The sequence below is a fragment of the Leucoraja erinacea genome, chromosome 9, assembly GCF_028641065.1.
Source record: "Leucoraja erinacea ecotype New England chromosome 9, Leri_hhj_1, whole genome shotgun sequence".
NCBI lineage: Eukaryota > Metazoa > Chordata > Chondrichthyes > Rajiformes > Rajidae > Leucoraja > Leucoraja erinaceus.
In genome coordinates, this window is record NC_073385.1 from 59,564,290 (window position 1) to 59,584,418 (window position 20,129).

The window sequence follows — 20,129 nt, forward strand, 5'->3', positions numbered from 1 at the left end:
CATTGCCACTTTCATTTCACTGCACATCTCGTATGTGTATGTGACAAATAAACTTGACTTGACTTGACTTGACTTGACATCAGGCAAACTAGGATTAAAGCAGCTTTTTACTTTCACACCAACGTCTATTATTTCTGCTTGAAAAAGCTATAATATTTTCTCCAGAAGCAGATTATAGAATGTTTATCAACCGAATTAGAAAATGTTGCATAAAGAACAGGTTAGCAAAATTCCCCACCTGACTCTCCCTTGTAGCGGATGCTCTGGTACTCTGCATAAAAGACCGCCTTCTCCACCATTCCTAGAACGATGACTGCACCGATCCAGAACTGGATTCGCAGCAGATCCCTCCAGTAGCAGGCAGACCAGAAAAGCCACAAGGCTCCGAACAGCACGTACACGATGCACATCACCATAAAAAACTGGCAGAGAGAAACAAAACAGAAGACCTTAGTATGGAGTCCGCGCTACACCCATCATGATATTTCCAAGCAGAAATGCCATTCTGTACGTTTATGTGAATGTGATAAAGGTCGGTAGCTCTGACCAGGCTTGGTTCAGAGACATATTGGATGTCGAGGGTTTTGGTCCTTCAACCTTTACACGAGTTTCCAACTGCAATAAATGCTGTTTTTTGATTATTGATTCGTTATTCCATACAATACAGACACGGATAAGTAACTTCCAGGAAAGTTATTACAGGATACTTTGAGCTACTTTAATTGGTTTGTTTGCTCACAAGATTCCTAGCTGTTGAGGTGGTTACCCAAATTTCACGTGCTTAGAAATGGAGATAAGAATCAGATAGAATGATTTAGTGGTCCAATCATGATGCAAAAAGACAAGCATGGGATCAAGGAAACGTGTTGCACACGTGACTGTCATTTAATAGTTCGTACTCTACAAGGGAAAAAATATGTAATTTACTACGTTGTGAGAGAGACTGTGGAATGGAGATTGAAGACGGGCTCGGGAGAAATGATCAAGCAGACGATAAGGGGGGGGGGGCTTGGAAGATTAGGTGCTGGTGGAAGCTGGTTGAGCAGATCATGGATATTTGGAAGCAGGAGGCCTCTACCTTCGAGACCATGATAATGAACAGGGTCCAAAGCAGCAGCAGGCTGAGAAACCCAAGGTGTACCGTTTAAATTACTAAATAATCAGATGGATTCAATTCCCACCATGGCAGCTGGGATATTTAAATGTAAGTAATTAAATAAATTATCTGTGGAATTCTCTGCTACAAAAGGTAGTTGGGGCCAGTTCATTGGCTATATTTAAGAGAGAGTTAGATGTGGCCCTTGTGGCTAAAGGGATCAGGGGGTATGGAGAGAAGGCAGGTACAGGATACCGAGTTGGATGATCAGCCATGATCATATTGAATGGCGGTGCAGGCTCGAAGGGCCGAATGGCCTACTCCTGTACCTATTTGCTATGTTTCTAAATGTGGAATTTGAAATAAACTGGTCTTGGCACCAGCAGTCAGGACACTGCTGGTCTTTAAATCTACAATGAGGTTCTTTTAACTGCCCCTTTAGTTCAGGTGTAAATATGGATGGACAATAAATGCCAGCATTCATGGATTTAACAACATATATAAAACAGCAATACATGCACAAATGTTCTTCAAATCAACAGTCTGCTTAGTTATTCAACTAAGAGGAGGCCTTAAAGACTTGCTGATCAGCATGATTACTGATCTGGGATATGTACTGCTGATGAGCCAATGATTTTGGATGCAGTGGAAAGGTGGGTACTAGCCCTTGCCCTGGTCCTCCCCCACTTCATGACAAGAAGCCTTTGCAACATTCTCCTCTTACATAGAGAAACACAGTAAAGTCTGCCACACTCTAACACCAACGCTACTGACTGAAAGGATCTGTTTACTCTATGCCTAACATCACCACTAGTTCCCGTACCACCAGAAACGCATCTTATCAATGTCCTCCAGACATGCTGTCTGACCATTTGATTTCCTCCAGCACTATGTTTTTTCATCACTACTGAGTCAACCCTATTTTCATTTGTATGATTAACTGTGCAGTGATATTAACCACTATGAGATTAATCATCAGTCTGAAGAAGGGTCTCGACCCGAAACGTCACCCATTCCTTCTCTCCCGAGATGCTGCCTGACCGGCTGAGTTACTCCAGCATTTTGTGTCTACCTTCGATTTAAACCAGCATCTGCAGTTCTTTCCTACACAATGATATTAACCATATGTATTGCTCTTTAGGGATTTTAAATATGCATTTCAGTAGTGTACATAAAAACATTACACACATTCTGGACAGAAACAGCATTGCCAACTCCCACAAAAGTTTGAACAAAAACAAAAGGAGCATTAAGTAAAACTTTAGTGAAAAAAAAACGGGAGGTGGCACGTTTAAGGGTCATGTTGATGCTTTGGCACCGACCGTTCAAGAGCTGGCTGTTCTTGAAAAGGAGGCGCAGTCCTCTTTCTTAGTTTGGCTTTCTTCCCAACCAATTGTTCAAGCGCTTTTGATTGCAACATGCGCCTTAATTTAGTTCAACAAAGAAACTGGCAAGTTACTAAAGAACTTTTAAAAAGTTCTTATTCAAATAAGTTCCTGGATTTAATATCATAGAATTATATTCTACGCTTTAAAATTCAAGCCTTAGGTTGAAAAACTTTGTTAATAAAACACACAGTGGGAAAACTCAGTTAGCAAACTCTTATTCAAATATCACAATAAAGAAAATGTGTGTGTCACACATTGTCTGTCTTGCTGTAAAACAAGTGTACTGTGGGGAATGGAAAATGCTGCGTCTTAATGGCAACATCATGCGAGAGTTGGACATGATCGCCAACCTGTGCTGACAGGAGGACCAGGCAGCCAAGAGCTTAGCAAGGCTGATAAGGCTTCACCACATGGCCAGTGATGGGTCAGATGTTCAGGCCAATGGCGGAAATGTGCACGAAAACAGCCAAGGGGAGCATCCATGTACCTGCGATAAGGCACAACTAGTAAAACATTTTACTTGTACGACTTACCATCATGCAAGGCCAGTCAACTGGAGAGATATATTCATATTGTCCTTTCATTTCAACAATCACTGCAAAGCATAACAGAAATTAAGAATATACAAAAACCAAACCCAGCCACCTGTTCCCTTCTCCCATTGTTCCTTTTCTCTGATAACGTTGACATTGATTTTTTTTTTATTCAATGTTATTTTGAATTAGAGACTTCAATAAACATTGTTTCAGAATTTCCATTTCAACCACCTAAATCTGTTGAAATGTGTAATTTGAAGACAAATAAGTTCATCCAGTTAGCATTTCATTTTCAACCACCAAAATTGATGCTTATCACATTTCTCCATATAAATCTCTATGTTTCGAAATAGCTCATTGGGTTTGTGATTATCTGTTTCCCCGAGATGATTAGGTACTGTTAAGTACATCAAGAGACTTATTTTAACTAGACTTGGATTGTCTTTCTACCATCTCCAAATGGTTCCAGCTCGGTTTGACATTTTAATTTAGATGTTTATACCCAGGTAAATAATTAGAACTTACTTGTGAGAGACAAATCATCCTGCTTTGTCGCTGCAGCTTCTCTCTTTGTTTTTCCGTTCCCCTTACTGTCATTTTTCACTGGAGCAACTACTTTTCCTGTGGATTTGATGCTTTGACTGCTTTCTGGATTCTTTGCCTCCTTATGTGATATTTGGATTTTAATTATGAACAAATATGGTCCATCTTCCCAACTTCTGAATATGCCAAGATCCTTTTTAAGGAAAATATAACAAGCTCAGAAGTTGTAACATAAAAACCAAGTTGCATTGCATTGCATTACATTCTTAAAGTGAAACAACATATTCTGGAGAAAAGGGAAATCTTATTTCAATTTTGCTTTGGCAACAGACAAGCAAGACATTTGTGTGCCTGTGTTCATACTGGGATAAATATGACTTTGCAAATGCTTTTTAGTCACGCCTGGCTCGTTTGTTTTTGCTGGATTATTGCCTATGGAACGAGGAGGAAGCTGAAGCTGTCAACAGGATTACTCTACGCCTGAAGCTGTCAGCTTGCTATAGCTGTGCGACAACCAGGATTACAATCACCTTATGCAAACCTAGAAGAATGAAAGTTTTGTGCACACTGAAGAATGAAAAGAGACGCCTGCAATTGATATTTGTTGAGACATCCAAGAAATGCGTTCCAACTATCAAATATCAGTGCCTTTAGTTTGGCAAATAGCCCTTTCTTCTATAGTTTGATCCTTTTTGGTTCATGTTTATCTTTCATCCAAATAACAGTCCGAGGCAACAGAGTTACGTGGCTCGATTCCAAACATAGTTACAACACAATCAAACGGAGGTTGTCATCATTTGGGAAGTTTATATTACGTTTATAATTGGTGGAACAGTGGATGATATAGTTTAACTGTTGATGTGACTGGATCTCTGACACAAAAACAGCATCAATACAAAATTAGTTAGAAAAGTAAGAGACCAGCCAAAGTTTGAAGCTGATGCAGGAGAGGGGAAGAAAGTAGAGAGAAAGGGTTTTCAAAACAATTCAAAGAAATTCCATGTATTTATACATGTCTGCAGTTTTCTCCTATGACTCATTCCTGCATACTCATTATGTTAAGAACAACATTAAAGATGACAAAAGGCTGGAAAACATAACTCCCCAACCCTAATCTTGAATTGCCAATCTCAGGACAAAGGTTTGGAATGATGTGGGTGTCCTTTAAACATTTTCAGCTTGAAAATTTATAGAGAAACACAATAGTCCCAAAACCAATGGTGCCAGACATCACCAAGGCTGAACATCAAATTAGAGACTGAAAGCAAAATAAATATATGATCAAATTCAGATAAACCAACAATTTTAACTGGATACTGCTGGCCCTGTCATCTGGCCCTGGATTCATATCATCTATCTTGTTACCGCTCTGCGTGTAGAATTCTCAGTGGAATTCTCTGCCTCAGAGGGCGGTGGAGGCAGGTTCTCTGGATGCTTTCAAGAGAGAGCTAGATAGGGCTCTTAAAAATAGTGGAGTCAGGGGATACGGGAGGCAGGTAGGCAGAAACGGGGTACTGATTGGGGATGATCAGCCATGATCACATTGAATGGCGGTGCTGGCTCGAAGGGCCAAATGGCCTGCTCCTGCACATATTATCTATTGTCAGTCCACCAGCATGGTCAGACTGATGACAGGGCTTTGGGTGGAGCACTGCGGAGGATCATTCCCGTGATCCAACAAAACTTGGGTGGAGTACTGACAAGTATAAAAGCTGTCACTGATTTAGTGTTCATACAGTGCCCTCCATATTGTTTTGGGACAAAGAGCCATCATTTATATATTTGCCTCTGTACTCCACAATTTGAGATTTGTAATAAAGAAAAAAAAAAAATCACATGTGCACTTTGTCAGATTTTATTGAAGGCCATTTTTACACATTTTGGTTTTGCCATGTAGAAATTACATGTTGAAACATAGTCAACCCATTTCAGGGCACCATAATATTTGTGACACTTGGCTTCACAGGTGTTTTTAATTGCTCCGGTGCGTTAAATTGCCTCCTTAATGCAGGTATAAGAGAGCTCTCAGCATCTAGTCTTTCCTCCATCTTTCCATCACCTTTGGAAACTTTTATTGCTTTTATTCAACATGAGGACCAAATTTGTGCCAATGAAAGTCAACAAAACCATTATGAGACTGAGAAACAAGAATAAAACTGTTAGAGACATCAGCCAAACCTTAGGCTTACCAAAATCAATTGTTTGGAACATCATTAAGAAGAAATAGAGCACTGGTGAGCTTACTAATCACAAAGGGACTGGCAGGCCAAGGAAGACCTTCACAGCTGATGACAGATGAATTCTATCGATAATAAAGAAATATTCCCAAACACCTGTCCGACAGATCAGAAACACTCTTCAGGAGTCGGGTGTGGATTTGTCAATGACCACTGCCCGCTGAAGACTTCATGAACAGAAATACAGAGGCTACATTGCAAGATGCAAACCACTGGTTAGCCGCAAAAATAGGATGGCCAGGTTACAGTTTGCCAAGAAGTACTTAAAAGAGCAACCACAGTTCTGGAAAAAAGGCCTTGTGGACAGATGAGATGAAGATTAACCTATATCAGTGATTGCAAGAGCAAAGTATGGAGGAGAGAAGGAACTGCCCAAGATCCAAAGCATACCACCTCATCTGTGAAACACGATGGTGGGGGTGTTATGACGTGGGCATGTATGGCTGCTGAAGGTACTGGCTTACTTATCGTCATTGATGATACAACTGCTGGTGGTAGTAGCATAATGAATACAGAAGTGTATAGACACATCCTATCTGCTCAAGTTCAAACAAATGCCTCAAAACTCATTGGCCGGCAGTTCATTCTACAGCAAGATAATGATCTTAAACATATTGCTAAAGCAACAAAGTTCTTCAAAGAGACAATTCTTAAATGGCCAAGTCAATCACCTGAGTTGAACCCAACTGAACATGTCTTTAATATGCTGAAGAGAAAACTGAAGGGGACTATCCCCCCAAACAAGCATAAGCTAAAGATGGCTGCAATACAGGCCTGGCAGATCATCACCAGAGAAGACACCCAGCAACTGGTGATGCCCATGAATCACAGACTTCAAGCAGTCATTGCATGCAAAGGATATGCAACAAAATACTAAACATGACTACTTTCATTTACATGACATTGCTGTGTCCCAAACATTATGATGCCCTGAAATGGGGGGGACTATGTATAAACACTGCTGTAATTTATATATGGTGAAACCAAAATGTATAAAAATGGCCTTTATTAAAATCTGACAATGTGCACTTTAACCACATGTGATTTTTTTCTATTACAAGTCACAAATTGTGGCGTACAGAGGCAAATAGATAAATGATGGGTGTTTGTCCAAAACATTATGGAAGGCACTGTAGGTCATTGATATTCACAGACCTATTGAAATTGAATGTAAATTGTTTTTTTAAAAATGTCAACAACAAAAATGAATAAACTCTAATCTTTAAACTGAAGTAAAATAATTAAAATCAACTTTGTCCCATTTCCGCAACAAGCACGTGAGAGTTCAGGCTTTCTTTCAGATTCAATGGATAAATGGCAATAGTCCCAATTGGTAAAAATCCGTAAAACCAGCCACAAGTTTGGAACTACTAGACTGTAGTGTGCAGGATAGTATATAATTTTGATTTCCTTTGAAAGGCAGGAGATGGGATAATAAACCTAGATATCACAAAGGACTCTTGGGCTTTTGGAGTGTCACATCTGTAACGTATCTAAATAACCACAATTCAGCTGACGTCAGTATCTTCAAACATTAGTTGTAAGAAATTATGCCCAATGCAAATAAAAAGGCACAATTCAACTGTACTGACCGCATGCCCAGCGACCGGAGGCAAAATTGTTGCATTGTCTTTGTCGCCTTCTTGTGCACTTCTTGGATTCTGGAAACATGAACAGAAATTCATTCTCAATCATTTGTTCTGTTGAAGTCTTGCACATCTTTGTCCTGATTTAAAACGTAGTTATATTATCCAACCAAACATCTAGCCCATACCCTTTGGTCATCTGATGTTGGTCTGTCATCCAAATCTTCAGCTATATTGTTCTTACTCGAGAACACTTCTCTTCACCTGCTCCATCTTCCCTCCCCCTTGACTCGCAAGGATACCCATTAACCTTGAAACTATACTTCATGCCTTTAAAAATCACCCAAATATTATTTTAAGCTGTCGGACATTTGGACATCACTACTGTTGCTTGGGATTTGTGAAACATCAAAGATGCTAGCACTGAAGACAGATCCTGAGTGGAACTAACTACCATTTTTAATCCTATTCAAAAAAAGCAGAGCTGCTTGAGGAAGCTAGCAGGTCAGGCAGGATCTGTGGAGAAGTATGGATGGTCAACATTTCATAGAAACATAGAATAGGTGGAGTAGGCCATTCGCCCCTTCGAGCCAGCACTGCCATTCAATATGATCATGGCTGATCATCTAAAATCAGTGCCCCATTCCTGCTTTCTCCCCCATATCCCTTGATACAAATCTCCCGATCCGAACCGAGATCTTTCATCTCGACTGTAGTATCTTGATAAAGGGCCTTGACCCAAAATGTTGCTGCCTGACTCACTGAGATCCTTCAATTATAGTTTTACTTTTTTTTTGCTGCAGATTCCAGCAACTGCGGTCCCTTGTGCCATCAGTCCTAGAGTGGGGAGACAGCCCCAAATCCAGTGCTGCCCAAGCCAATGAATTTGAAGGATTCCAATATTTTAGACTCCAGTAGCATCTGCTTTCTTGAGCTAAGGCAGACCTGGCATTTGCTGCACATCTTTCTCCATCACCACACCTCGATTGCAAAATTCTGCAAAACTCACTTGCCTAGTTTCCCAGTGATGTTGACACTTTGTGAAGATCCTGTAGTCTTTCAGTAAGCTGTAACCTGAAGCTGAATACTTATTCAATCTTTGCTTCACAAGAGGACACTCAAAAAATCCAAATTCCTTTCTACGCTTGATTTTACTAATGGATTTCTTCACCTCTCGCTGGGCTAGTGAGGTACAAAGTGATTAATGAGGGGAAAGCCCGCAACAAAGTCTTATGGTGAAATTTTGTTAGGTTGGAATTATTCTTTCCATTATGGGCTGCTTCCCATGCTCTCAATATCAGTCCATCCTGTACTGAAGCTGAAGGGACGAATGAAACTTCACCTCCTGTTTGACTTGACACAATGAAATGGAGCCATGCAGAAGTGACATAGCATTCCATACTATTTCATCCTAAGCACTCATCATTTCTACAAAGCAACAAGTCGAGCTCTGACATGGGGTTTTGACCTCGAACAATAATAGTTTCTGTTTTCACGTTTGCTGCCCGATCTTATATAAATCCGTAATAATTTGTGTTTTTTTATAATAGATAAAATGTATATTTTTAATTTTCTATTACAACGCTTTTAAATATTAATACATTTAATTAATTTAATGTGTTAATGACACAGCCTTTTTGTCTTCTATACAATAAAACATAACACTTGGTCTAAAGAAATTAGATCAGATGGCTCAGAGATTCAAGCTGAAATATGACTTAAAACTGGTTAAACAGGAGAATAGGATTAAAAACACACCTATTTCAGGAATCTAATAAAGAAATCCAATAAAACAGATGATTGTACCAGTAACATGTGGTATTTACTTTGTTTAAAAACAATATTAATTTGCTTTCCCATTAATAATAGTTTGCGTTGGGGTGGGAGATTGCAACCTTTACCTGGTCTGCCCTGTTTCGACAAATGCAACCAACCTGGTTTTTACAATCAAATAAGATCAAAAAGAACAAGTTGTCCTACAGCTTTAGGCTGTGCATGCCATACGCAAGAAGAAGAAGATAGCTTGCGTTGACCATGCTTAATTGTTTCCCGATATGAAAATGTAATCCCAAGGCCTACTCACCTCCTTCATTGGCTCCAATTTCTTCACTTGGATCAAAGATGGATGGTAAGTCTGAGAAAGATAGTAGTGTTATTAACTTTGTAAAGAATTGCATTTCCAATGACCAAAGTGTCATCCCCCTTCCAGCAACATGTAGTACCTAGCTGCACTCCCATTACTTAGAAAACCAGAACCACACTCTGAAGAGCACACTGCACCATTCTCCCCATTACCTATGTATCAACTCCTCCCCATAATTCACAAATGCATGTGCCCTCCTGCATCAACTCCCTTCTACAAGCCGAAGAATCACAAGCATTATTCATCGTTTTTGCCACAAATCCATTTACTAAACCCTGACCCACATTCTACAGAATCCTCCATACCAATTTCTGTCACCACATTATGCATTAATCCCTTTTCTCTGCAATACTACAAGACCAATAGCACAATAAAAAATGATCAATTCAAATAGGACGGGCAAAAAAGATCAGCATGGATGTGGAGGGACAAAGGTTCCATTTCTGTGATGTATGGCTATGACATTCTTCTACATAATCAGTCCTCAGCCAACACATACTTTATCATACCTGTGGCTTAAAGAGCTCTGTGCAGTTCTTAACAACAAAGTGATTTTGAGCATAGCTTCCAGACCATCCTTCATGGACTTCTCTGTTATTTTCAAAGTATACATCATTCTGCTCATCCTGTAAGGTAATTAAACAAACAAATGTTTTAGTGTTTCATCAAAGAAAAGAGATATAAAAAAGGATAGCAGGTGGACACGTGGATCAGGGTAGTGAAGAAAGAGAATACGTTACTGCATTCCACAACTGTATGTCATGTACAATTTAACACAATCCGCACTGGTTTAGGTTTATTATTGTCACTCACACCAAGATACAGTGAAAAGCTTTGTTTGCAGGCTATCCAGTCAAATCATGCTATACAATCAACCTATACACACATTCAACAGGAAGTTCCGAGAGCTATCTGTTCCCTAGGAAGCAATTTGCTTCGAACTACTTCCTAGTTGGCAAGATATTTGAAAGAAGGAACATGTTATATTTTTATAAGGCCTTTCCTAGCCTAAAATGTTTTGGGTTCCTTTACAGACAATGAAATGCAGTCAGTAAAAAGTAACCAATTTGTACACAGCAAGTCCCCACAAACAGCAACGTAATAATCTGTTTGTGAAGTTTGTCAGGGAATAATTATTAACCACCCAGCTATCCCTTCATGGAATATTTTCTATTTATTGGAGTTGTAGAATGAATGGGCTTCAGTTTCACGTCTTCATCTAAAAGTTGACACTGATGCATCACTCCTTTCATACTGTGCTGGACTTTTTCTGGATGAGAGGAGCCCACAAACAGTTGAGTCGGATTACAAAGTGCTAATGTGAAGGAACTGCAGATGCTGGTTTAAACCGAAAATAGACACAAAAAGCTGGAGTAACTCAGCGGGACAGGCAGCATCTCTGGAAAGAAGGAATGGGTGATGTTTCGGGTCGCGACCCTTTTTCAGAAAATGCTAATACTGGACCCCCCCCTCCCCCATGACAAAAGGTCCAATACAGGGGAATTTTGTGTCCATTTCTCTGATCGTTCTTGACCATAGCCAGCAGCTTTACCAATCAGATGGCTGTTTCTTACATCTCTATACAGAAGCGAGGGAGGAAGGGAGGTTGTGTGGGAAAACATGATGCGCGAGACAGGCTTGTCACAAGAATCTTGGTGCCAACGTGAAAGTGTAAGAAGTGGCAGGAGTATGCCTTTTGATCCATCAAACAGATATCAAAGTACTGCTTAATTGTGGCCAGAGTTTTCAGCTCGAGTGTTTTATTGACATGTCCCAGACAGAACAGTGTGTGTGTGTGTGTGTGTGTGTGTGTGTGTGTGTGTGTGTGTGTGTGTGTGCGCACACAAGCAATAACTGTGCAAACAGACAAAACCAATGCCCCCAAGTCTATGTAGTTCAGAGTGGAGGTTATAGTGTTTAATAGCCTGATTGTTGTAGGGAAGCAGCTGTTTCCTCAACCTGGATGCTAGTCTTCAGGCCCTTCCATATATCATATCTTCTTCCCGATGGTAGAAGTGAAATAAGTGTGTGGCCAGGGTGTTGTGGGTCTCTGATGATGCTGGTTGCCTTTTGGAGTCAGGGAATCCTGTAAACCCCTTTGATGGTGGGGAGTTCAGTATCTGTGATGGACTTGGCAGTGTTCACCACTTTTTGCAGTCTTCTTCGCTCCTGGGCATTTAAGTTGCCGAACCAGGCCGTGATGCAACCTGTTAATATGCTCTGTATTGTACACCTGTAGAAGGTCAAGATAACTACCACCCTTTCAGCCTGTGAATTCCACCTCCACACCCCCTCCACCAACAATATCCGGATGGAAGAAATTTTACTCAACTCCCCTTTAACCCTTCTACCAATTTAAATCTAAACCACGTATTTTTGACTGCTCTGAATCTATCCCAGTTAACATGAATGCAGTATAAAACCATATGATGGAGGATGCCTGTTAAATTAAGCAGGACCACGGTCTCTCTGAGCCACCAAATCCCTGTCAAGCCAAGCAGGTCCTCACGAAAAGAATCTTAAGAGTATAGAGCACACTGTGTTGAATGTGTTGTTAAGGTTTGGTACAACTGTTAGGGCAAGTTAATTCAAACATAATGCTCCAGAGGACACATGGGCTGAATCAGGCAAGATTCTCTGCAGGGCAAATGTAAACTTGATAGGTTTCAAGCTAAACATTACCAAAACTAGATTATTTCCGATGATCAACTGAACATATTCTTCAGCTGCCATAATAGGACATTAACAATAATTTTTTAATTGAAGTCTAGGTATTTTATTACCCATTCATTAAGGTAACCATTATGCAACCAATCCTGTTACCTCCTCATTGGTTCTCAGGACCTAACCTACTTCCTTTGATAAACCATGACAGCCAACCATCTCCAATGCAGATGGTAATTAAACTTGAAATATTAGGCATTGTTTCTCTACACAGATGGTGCTTTATGATATGCCTAGCACTTTATTCATAAAAGACTTTCTCATTCAAATCATTGCAAGTTGGACTTACTGGCATGCTGAAAACTTCATTGTAGCAGTGCGAATACCTGAGGTACCAGGAGATATTAAACGTCAGAGAGGAATCACACGCTTTATTTTCACTGAGAACTACAAGAACACAAGAAAGAATAAGTATTAGTTTGCAAACAACATGTGGGGTGTTTTCACATTTTTACCAAAGCTCTTGGGGAGCAGTATTCCAAGTAGGTGCTTGAAATCTGAAAAAATAGAAATGGTGGAAATACTCCTGTAGTGCTACATGTTGCCTTCGTAACAAAGATTAGCTACGCAAATCCTACCTTCCCCCTGAAATGTAACTCTTTGGTGCAATTGGGCTAAAGCTGTGACGAGCTCCAGAGCCCAGTGGCCTTGGCAAAAGTCACAAAGATCATTAATTAAAAAAGGCTGATCCACAATTACCCACTACAAGACACACAGATGATGAAGCCGAATTTTAGTTAAAATATAAGAAGATATTAAATTGGCTTCTGGGCTAGCTTACAGCTTATATTTAGTCTCAAATTAGGCTTGCCTCAGGTTGCGGTGTGTGAGATAATAAATACTATAACATTGTCTCCCAAGTGAGGTGACAGAGAGGAAGAGAGAAAGAGCTGAGTCATCTCTTTGAAATAAGATGCCGTAAACCAAGTGTCCTATGTTTTTAATATATCTTGTACCATGTGACAAAATGCCTTTGATGTGATGCATTCTGTAGAAACCTTTTCCTGTACCTCTGACCATGACTAATGTCTGTGGAATGTGCTAAGGGGACAAAGAAACACTATAAAATGCGATGTAATTCTGTTGTTCAGGGAAGTGGACTGAGGACGGCCAAGTATCTACACTGGTCACTTGACTGGAGTTCTCCCTCCCTTCCATCGGCCGATAAAAGTAAAGTTTTTAACTGGTCTACCAAACAGTTTGTGTGGTGTCTGTTTATTAAGAAGCAAACCTGTTTAGTTGTTATAAAAGTAACTTTTTCACAGATAGCTTAGTTGATATTTTGTTCCTAATGGAAAGGCCCAAAAAATTGACTGGAATGTATTTGTCCTGTTTTTTGTGGATAAGTGGCAAATGTAAATTTTCAATGTTTAATGGATAGTCTGTATTCTAATTATACTGGGACAGCTTGGCTAGAGTCTCAGCTAATTTTAGTACTCTGCTTTAGGATTTTACTGTATCCACCGTGCACTGGTACTGAAAATCAGGTGAATAGAATCAACTTCAAGCTCTTATCACATTCCTATTTCCCCCAGGTTCCCAACATCTTTCTTTTAACAACACAGAATCTGAGTAAAACTATTACTTACAGCGCACATAAATTGTTGTGTCGTTGAAAAGAGTCTTCCTGAATGTGTGATTAGAAATCAACTAAAGAAATAAAAAAAGGAATATTCAGTCCACATGTGCAGATATACATTTTATTTTCTCAGGACAATATCATTCAGGGAATGCACAGAATCACGTTTTATAATTCTAGTATTTGTTTCTGCCTTCTGGATTCACCCAAAAGTTTAAAGTTACCCCTTACAACCCGGCAACCTCCTCTGATTCTGAGCCCATCTGGAACTATTTTCCATCCATCAACAAACTTAAGTTTAATAGATAGGCACATATTCAGAATGTCCACCTCTCTCCCTTACTGTTCCTTGCCTGCTTTAATATTTTCCTTCGAAGCTACTTGTGCTTCTGTTAAATTATGTTATACATTGGAACTCATTATATTTTGAGGACCGCTGTTACAGTGGCTAAATCAGTTGACTATGTTTTAATTATTCTGAGGTAAAAACATTATTTATTGGAGGTCTAAGAGCAGAATTAGATAATTCGGCCCATCAAGTCTGTCTTATCTTTCCCTCTCAACCCTATTCTCCTGCCTTCTCCCCATAACCTCCGGAACCCTTACTAATGTCCATCTTTAAAAAGTGTTATATCATACATCTGATCCAAATGCCAGCCAGAAGGACATGTGGATGTGGTTGGCAGAAAGGATAACATTCTGATCTGACAGGCATTAAACAAAATAGGGGCTATGATGCAGCATTAGAAATGTGTTGGGATGTAGGCCACACATATGAAAGGGGACAGTAAATTAGAGAAATGCAATTGCCTTTTTAAACACTAGAATCTGAACACGTAGACAGACAGTACAGGGCCCATCATGTCAAACAGTTTTCAGAGTAACAATGCAATAAATCTAAGAAAATCTAGAAATGAGGAACTGCAGATGCTGGTTTACAAAAAAATACACAAAGTGCCGGAGTAACTCAGCGGGTCAGGCAGCATCTCTGGAGAAGATGGATAGATGACGTTTTGGGTCGGGACCCTTCAGGCTGATTATATGGGGAATGGGAAGCTGGAAGAGAGGAGAGGCAAGGCAAAGTCTAGCAGGTAATATGTTGATGCAGGTGAAACGGGGTTTTCATAGGCAAATAGTTGGACCAAGTGAAGAGTTGTGAAGATAAATGTCAGTGGAAGGGAAGGGTTAATTAGGTGTGAACCCAGGGCAGGCATGGTGGGGGGAGGGGGAGGTTGAAGGGAAGCAGTGGGGATTCACCACTCGCAACTCTTCAATCCTTTTGCTCTGACACCTTCTGTCTTTTCATCTCTGGCCTTTGCCTAATCATGCCTGCCCCCCCCCCCCCCCCCCCCCCCACACTCCCTCCTCACCTCAAACAAGTTATTATGTGCCAGGCTTTGCCTTGCCCCTCTTCTCTTACAGCTTTCTTCTCTGTCCCACCACAAAGGAGGGTCTGAAGAAGCTACCCCAAAGTTACAACCAAGGAAATGTATAAGAAAGAACTGCAGATGCTGGTAAAATCGAAGGTAGACAAAAAGCTGGAGAAACTCAGCGGGTGAGGCAGCATCTATGGAGCGAAGGCATGGGTGATGTTTCGGGTCGAGACCCTTCTTCAGACTGATGTGGGGGAGGGGGGGCGTATATCGTGAGTCTTGCGTGGGAACTTTTTAACTCAGCGGGCAGGCAGCAGCAGATTGTCGCTCCCTTCAGTTTCACCCCACCTGCACCCCTCTGCTTCCCGGCCATGTGTGTGACCCCCTTCCCTCCCCTCTCCAGCTCCCCGCCCTTTGCACCGGTGTGGGGGCTTTGCACTGTCTTCACGTCGGCGATGCCAGCAGGTCAGTGCCAGTCACCGGAGACGTCAGGACCAACGGGACACCAACCCCCAGGCCCACTGCAAGCACGGAGATCCCAGAGACCCACAGCCAGCAGTAACTTCAGCCCAGCCCCGTTCCAACTCCAGAGGAACACGCTCCCCGTAGGGGCAGAAGCTGATGGTGTGCAACGTACTTGTTCTTGGGGTTGCGGATGAGGGGGCGCAGCTCGGGCTGCCACTGAGCAGGAGAGTGGGGTTGTTTGCAGTTGCAGAGGGAGGGGGCAAGGGCGGTACTGTTCCCAGTCTCGGCTCCTAGCCAGGGGGGGTGTCCGGAGATGTCAGGACCAACGGGACACCGACTGCAAGCACGAAGATCCCACAGACTCACAGCCAGCAGCAACTCTAGCCCAGCCCCGCTGCAACTCCAGAGGAACCTGGGTTGCGGATGAGGGGGCGCAGCTCGGGCTGTGGGCGAACTGCCACTTGTCGCTGTAGCGGCCCATCGGGGAGCGGGTTCCTGTTGGTCCTGACGTCTCCAGCCACCCCCCTGGACAGGAGCTGAGAGACGTCAGGACCACCAGAAGCCGCTCCCCGATGGGCCGCTACGGCGACAAGTGGCAGTTCGCCCACAGCCCGAACTGCGCCCCCTCATCGGGACACCGACCCCCAGGCCCACTGCAAGCACGGAGATCCCAGATCAGCAACTCCAGCCCAGCCCCGCTCCAACTCCAGAGGAACACGTTCCCGTAGGGGCAGAAGCTGATGGTGTGCAAGGTACGTCTTGTTCTTGGGGTGGCGCAGATCGGGCTGTGGGCGAACTGCCACTTGTCGCCGTAGTGGCCCATCGGGGAGCGGATTCCTCTGGAGATGGAGGGACAGGGAGACACAGCGGCTTTTGAGAATGGTGGGCAATCACTTCCAAAGTTCTGCCCACACAGTCAGTACACCTCTCCCACACTTGGCTCCCGCACTAAGATCATCTCGCAGAGAATGATCCCAGCCTAACCGTCCCTATTCTCTCCTATTCTGCCAGAAAAAACTACATTGAAGATTCAAACTCGCGATCGAGTAACTGCCGGGATCGAGGCGCAAACCCGCGACCTTGCGGATACGAGCCGAGCACTCTACCACTGAGCCAGCCGTTAAAATCTACGCTAAAAATCTTCCATTCCGAAAGCCGAAAAATTCCGAATTACGAAAAGTGTCTGGTCCCAAGGCTTTCGGATAAAAGGTTGTGCACCTGTACTAACTTCAGGGCAGAAAACGGACGCCCACCGAAAGATGGAGAATCATTTGTTTTCCATTAAACTCAGTGCAGGCTGGATGGTCAAACAGGTCGAGCATCTTAATGGAGGAAATGCATTCTTTAGAAGAATCATCCGATCATATCAATTAATTCATCTCATGATGAAAGTTCATTAAGTTTTCTAACGAAGGCTCATCAATCCAAAACATTGAATTGTTTCACACTCCGCAGATGGTGCCTGACTTGTTGAGTATTTTAGCTCTCTAATGCCCTACTGGTTATTGTGTAAAACAGGCAAATGTGACTGACGCATTCACATGAATATCCACCCTATACGCCTTGGGGACTGTACTGCCACACAACTTTGATCAACAGTCAATTTATGCAATTTTCTTTAGAACGCAACAAGTCACATTAAAATAGCAACCATTTGTCAAAGATACCACTTTCATAAATATATCCAACTGCATCTGCAGTCGTTTGCTTTTCAACTTCAGTCTCATTTATTGGCCGCAGCTGTCCTTTGCTATTCCATTGCTTAGCACAAAATTCAGTTTTAACAGAAAATGCTCTCAAATTTGTGCAGGTTTACAGTCGAGAGCATGTTTTCTGGTTGCATCACAGTCTGGTTCAGTACCATGAAATGGTGGGCATAGTCCGGTCCATCACAGGTAGTCACGTCCCCACCATCGAAGGATGTGCTGCTTCAAAAAGGCAGTTCATATCAAAGTCTCCCAGCACCCCAGCCACACTATCATCTCGCTACTATTATCGGGAAGGTGGTATAGAAACCAAACCATGACCTCCAGGTTCAAGAACAGATTTGTCCCCAATAACAACCACGATTTTGAAACACACTACACAATCCAAATGACTCACTATGGACTTTGTTAAAGTGACATTACATACTTCAGTTTGCACTATTACAATCTGCTTACCTAGTAACATTTATAGTTTATTGTATTATTGATTATTATATATTAGTTGTGTTAATGCATTAATGTGCCTGTAAAGCTGCAAGAAGTAAGATTTTCAATATTCTGTTCCCGGTGCATGTGACAACACACTTAACCAGTTGGGAAGGGAACAAACATCCAGGGTAATTGATAATGTGAAGATCAAGCTGTGGTGAGTCAGATGATGAGATATTAACTTTGAGATATCCATTTTCTGACTCGTGTAGCCATGTTTTTTAATGTGGCTGATCCAATTGAGTTTCTAGTCAATGGTGACTCCCTGAAGGTGGGGGATTATCAGCAATGGCATTGTCACGGAATGTCCAGGTTGGACTCTCCCTTGTTGGAGATGGTCATTGCCTGGCATGACTGGAAAGTGAGGAGAGAGTGTCCAGCTTTAAGTTTCTGGGCACTCACATTTTGGAGAACCTCATATGGTCCACGAACACCACTGCTGTGGTGGTCAAAAAGGCACAGCAACGACTGTTCTTCCTTCGGACATTAAAAAAGACTGGTCTGCCCCAACAGCTGCTGACAACCTTCTACCGCTGCACCACAGAGAGCATATTAACGTATGGCATCTCTGTGTGGTATCTCAGCTGCACGGAGGTGGAGAGGAGAGCTCTTCAGCGTGTCGTCTACAGAGCGCAGTGGATTATTGGGACACAGCTACCAGCCTTGGAGGGCATCTACCATACACGGTGCCTCAGGAAGGCCGTCAGCATCCATAAAGACTTCTCACACCCTTGTAACGGACTGTTTGAACAACTTCCCTCCGGCAGACGTTACAAGGCCTTCTGCGCCCGAACCTCCAGACTCAGGAACAGCTTCATTCCCAGAGCTATAGCGGCTCTGAACCGGCCCTGCTGAGTGCCCCCCATCCCCCCTGGACTGTCTCCCTCGGATGGTCACGTCGCACAGACGCATCTGCACTTTAGTCTGTTGAACTGTTTTGACTGTTTCACTGTTCTATTACAATCTCGGGATACCAATATCTAAATCCAAATTTTATTGGTTATTTATGTTATGACATCGGTTGGAAGCTGCATACCAAATCTTGTTGTGCTTATGTGCAATGACAATAAAATATATTATTATTATTATTATTACTGGAGTGTGAATATAATTTGCCACTTATCATCCCATATTTGAATGTTGTCCAGGTCTGGCTGTGTGCATTGTGAATTATAATGCTAGAATGTAATATTAGCAGCAAACATCCCCAACAAGAGGATTGGAACATTATACTGATACATTAATTGCTCGTGCTGAGATTTGGCTGCTGCTTCCAAGATGGTGCCCAACCCAGGTGACTATTTGCGTGTTAACCTCAGAAGCAGATCTACAAACTCATATTACAATTGCTCCACACTCTTACTGCAACATTTCTGGTTTTACCTTGCACTAAACATTATTCCCTTATCATGTATCTATATACTGTAAACGGATCGATAGTAATCATGTATTGCTTCTGCTAACAGGTTAGCACGCAACACAAAAGCTTTTCACTGTACCTCGGTACATGTGACAATAAACTAAACTAAATAAACTACCCATGCCACTTTTTTTTTTTAAATGAAGTTTTTCCACAAGTTTCCTGACTTCTGCTCATTCGTGTATGGGCATTCCCAAAAAGATTAAATGATCATTTATCTCGAGGTTTTGAATTGCTCAATGCACCTCTACAACACATGATATCAAAAAAGATTAATGGGCTGCACAAAACCCTGGGAATGCAAATGTAATGTGTTAATAGAATTATTTGCCACAGAGGGTAGTTGAGGCCAGTTCATTGGCTATATTTAAGAGGGAGTTAGATGTGGCCCCTGTGGCTAAGGGGATCAGGGGGTATGGAGAGAAGGCAGGTACAGGATACTGAGTTGGATGATCAGCCATGATCATATTGAATGGCGGTGCAGGCTCGAAGGGCCGAATGGCCTACTCCTGCACCTAATTTCTATGTTTCTATGTTTCTAATGCAAATTCTTCACTTTGACAACAATTATGAAAAATACAGAGATGGCAAACACCGTTTCCAGTAGGAAACAAAAGTGAGCTAGGCCATGCAATAAGAAAGCCAAGTGCATTTTGGATTCTATAAATAGGGACAGAGTACAAATACAAGAAAAAGGAATGAGAAACACCAGTCAGAGTACTTTGTGCACACAATATAGAAGTACACCGTAATTATTTTTGCATATATTCACTTGAAAGCACAAAAGAAAATAGATGCAATACGTGAGATAGTGGAAGTTAGGGAAGCAGATACAATTACGACT

General features: G+C 41.9%; 1 protein-coding gene across 2 annotated transcripts in view; it reads right to left on the reverse strand.

Moving 5' to 3' along the window:
- The window catches only part of LOC129700443 (transmembrane protein 87A-like), a 56,895-nt gene that overhangs the window by 26,900 nt on the left and 9,866 nt on the right, over positions 1 to 20,129 (reverse strand). For both annotated transcript variants that reach the window (XM_055640936.1, XM_055640935.1), the window contains exons 2-9: positions 13,843 to 13,903; positions 12,543 to 12,640; positions 10,039 to 10,155; positions 9,470 to 9,520; positions 7,393 to 7,461; positions 3,546 to 3,756; positions 3,018 to 3,079; positions 239 to 422 (exon numbers count right to left, since the gene is read on the reverse strand). In XM_055640936.1, the coding sequence (XP_055496911.1) occupies positions 239 to 422; positions 3,018 to 3,079; positions 3,546 to 3,756; positions 7,393 to 7,461; positions 9,470 to 9,520; positions 10,039 to 10,155; positions 12,543 to 12,640; positions 13,843 to 13,903 (853 nt within the window). The remainder of the gene's footprint in view (positions 1 to 238; positions 423 to 3,017; positions 3,080 to 3,545; positions 3,757 to 7,392; positions 7,462 to 9,469; positions 9,521 to 10,038; positions 10,156 to 12,542; positions 12,641 to 13,842; positions 13,904 to 20,129) is intronic.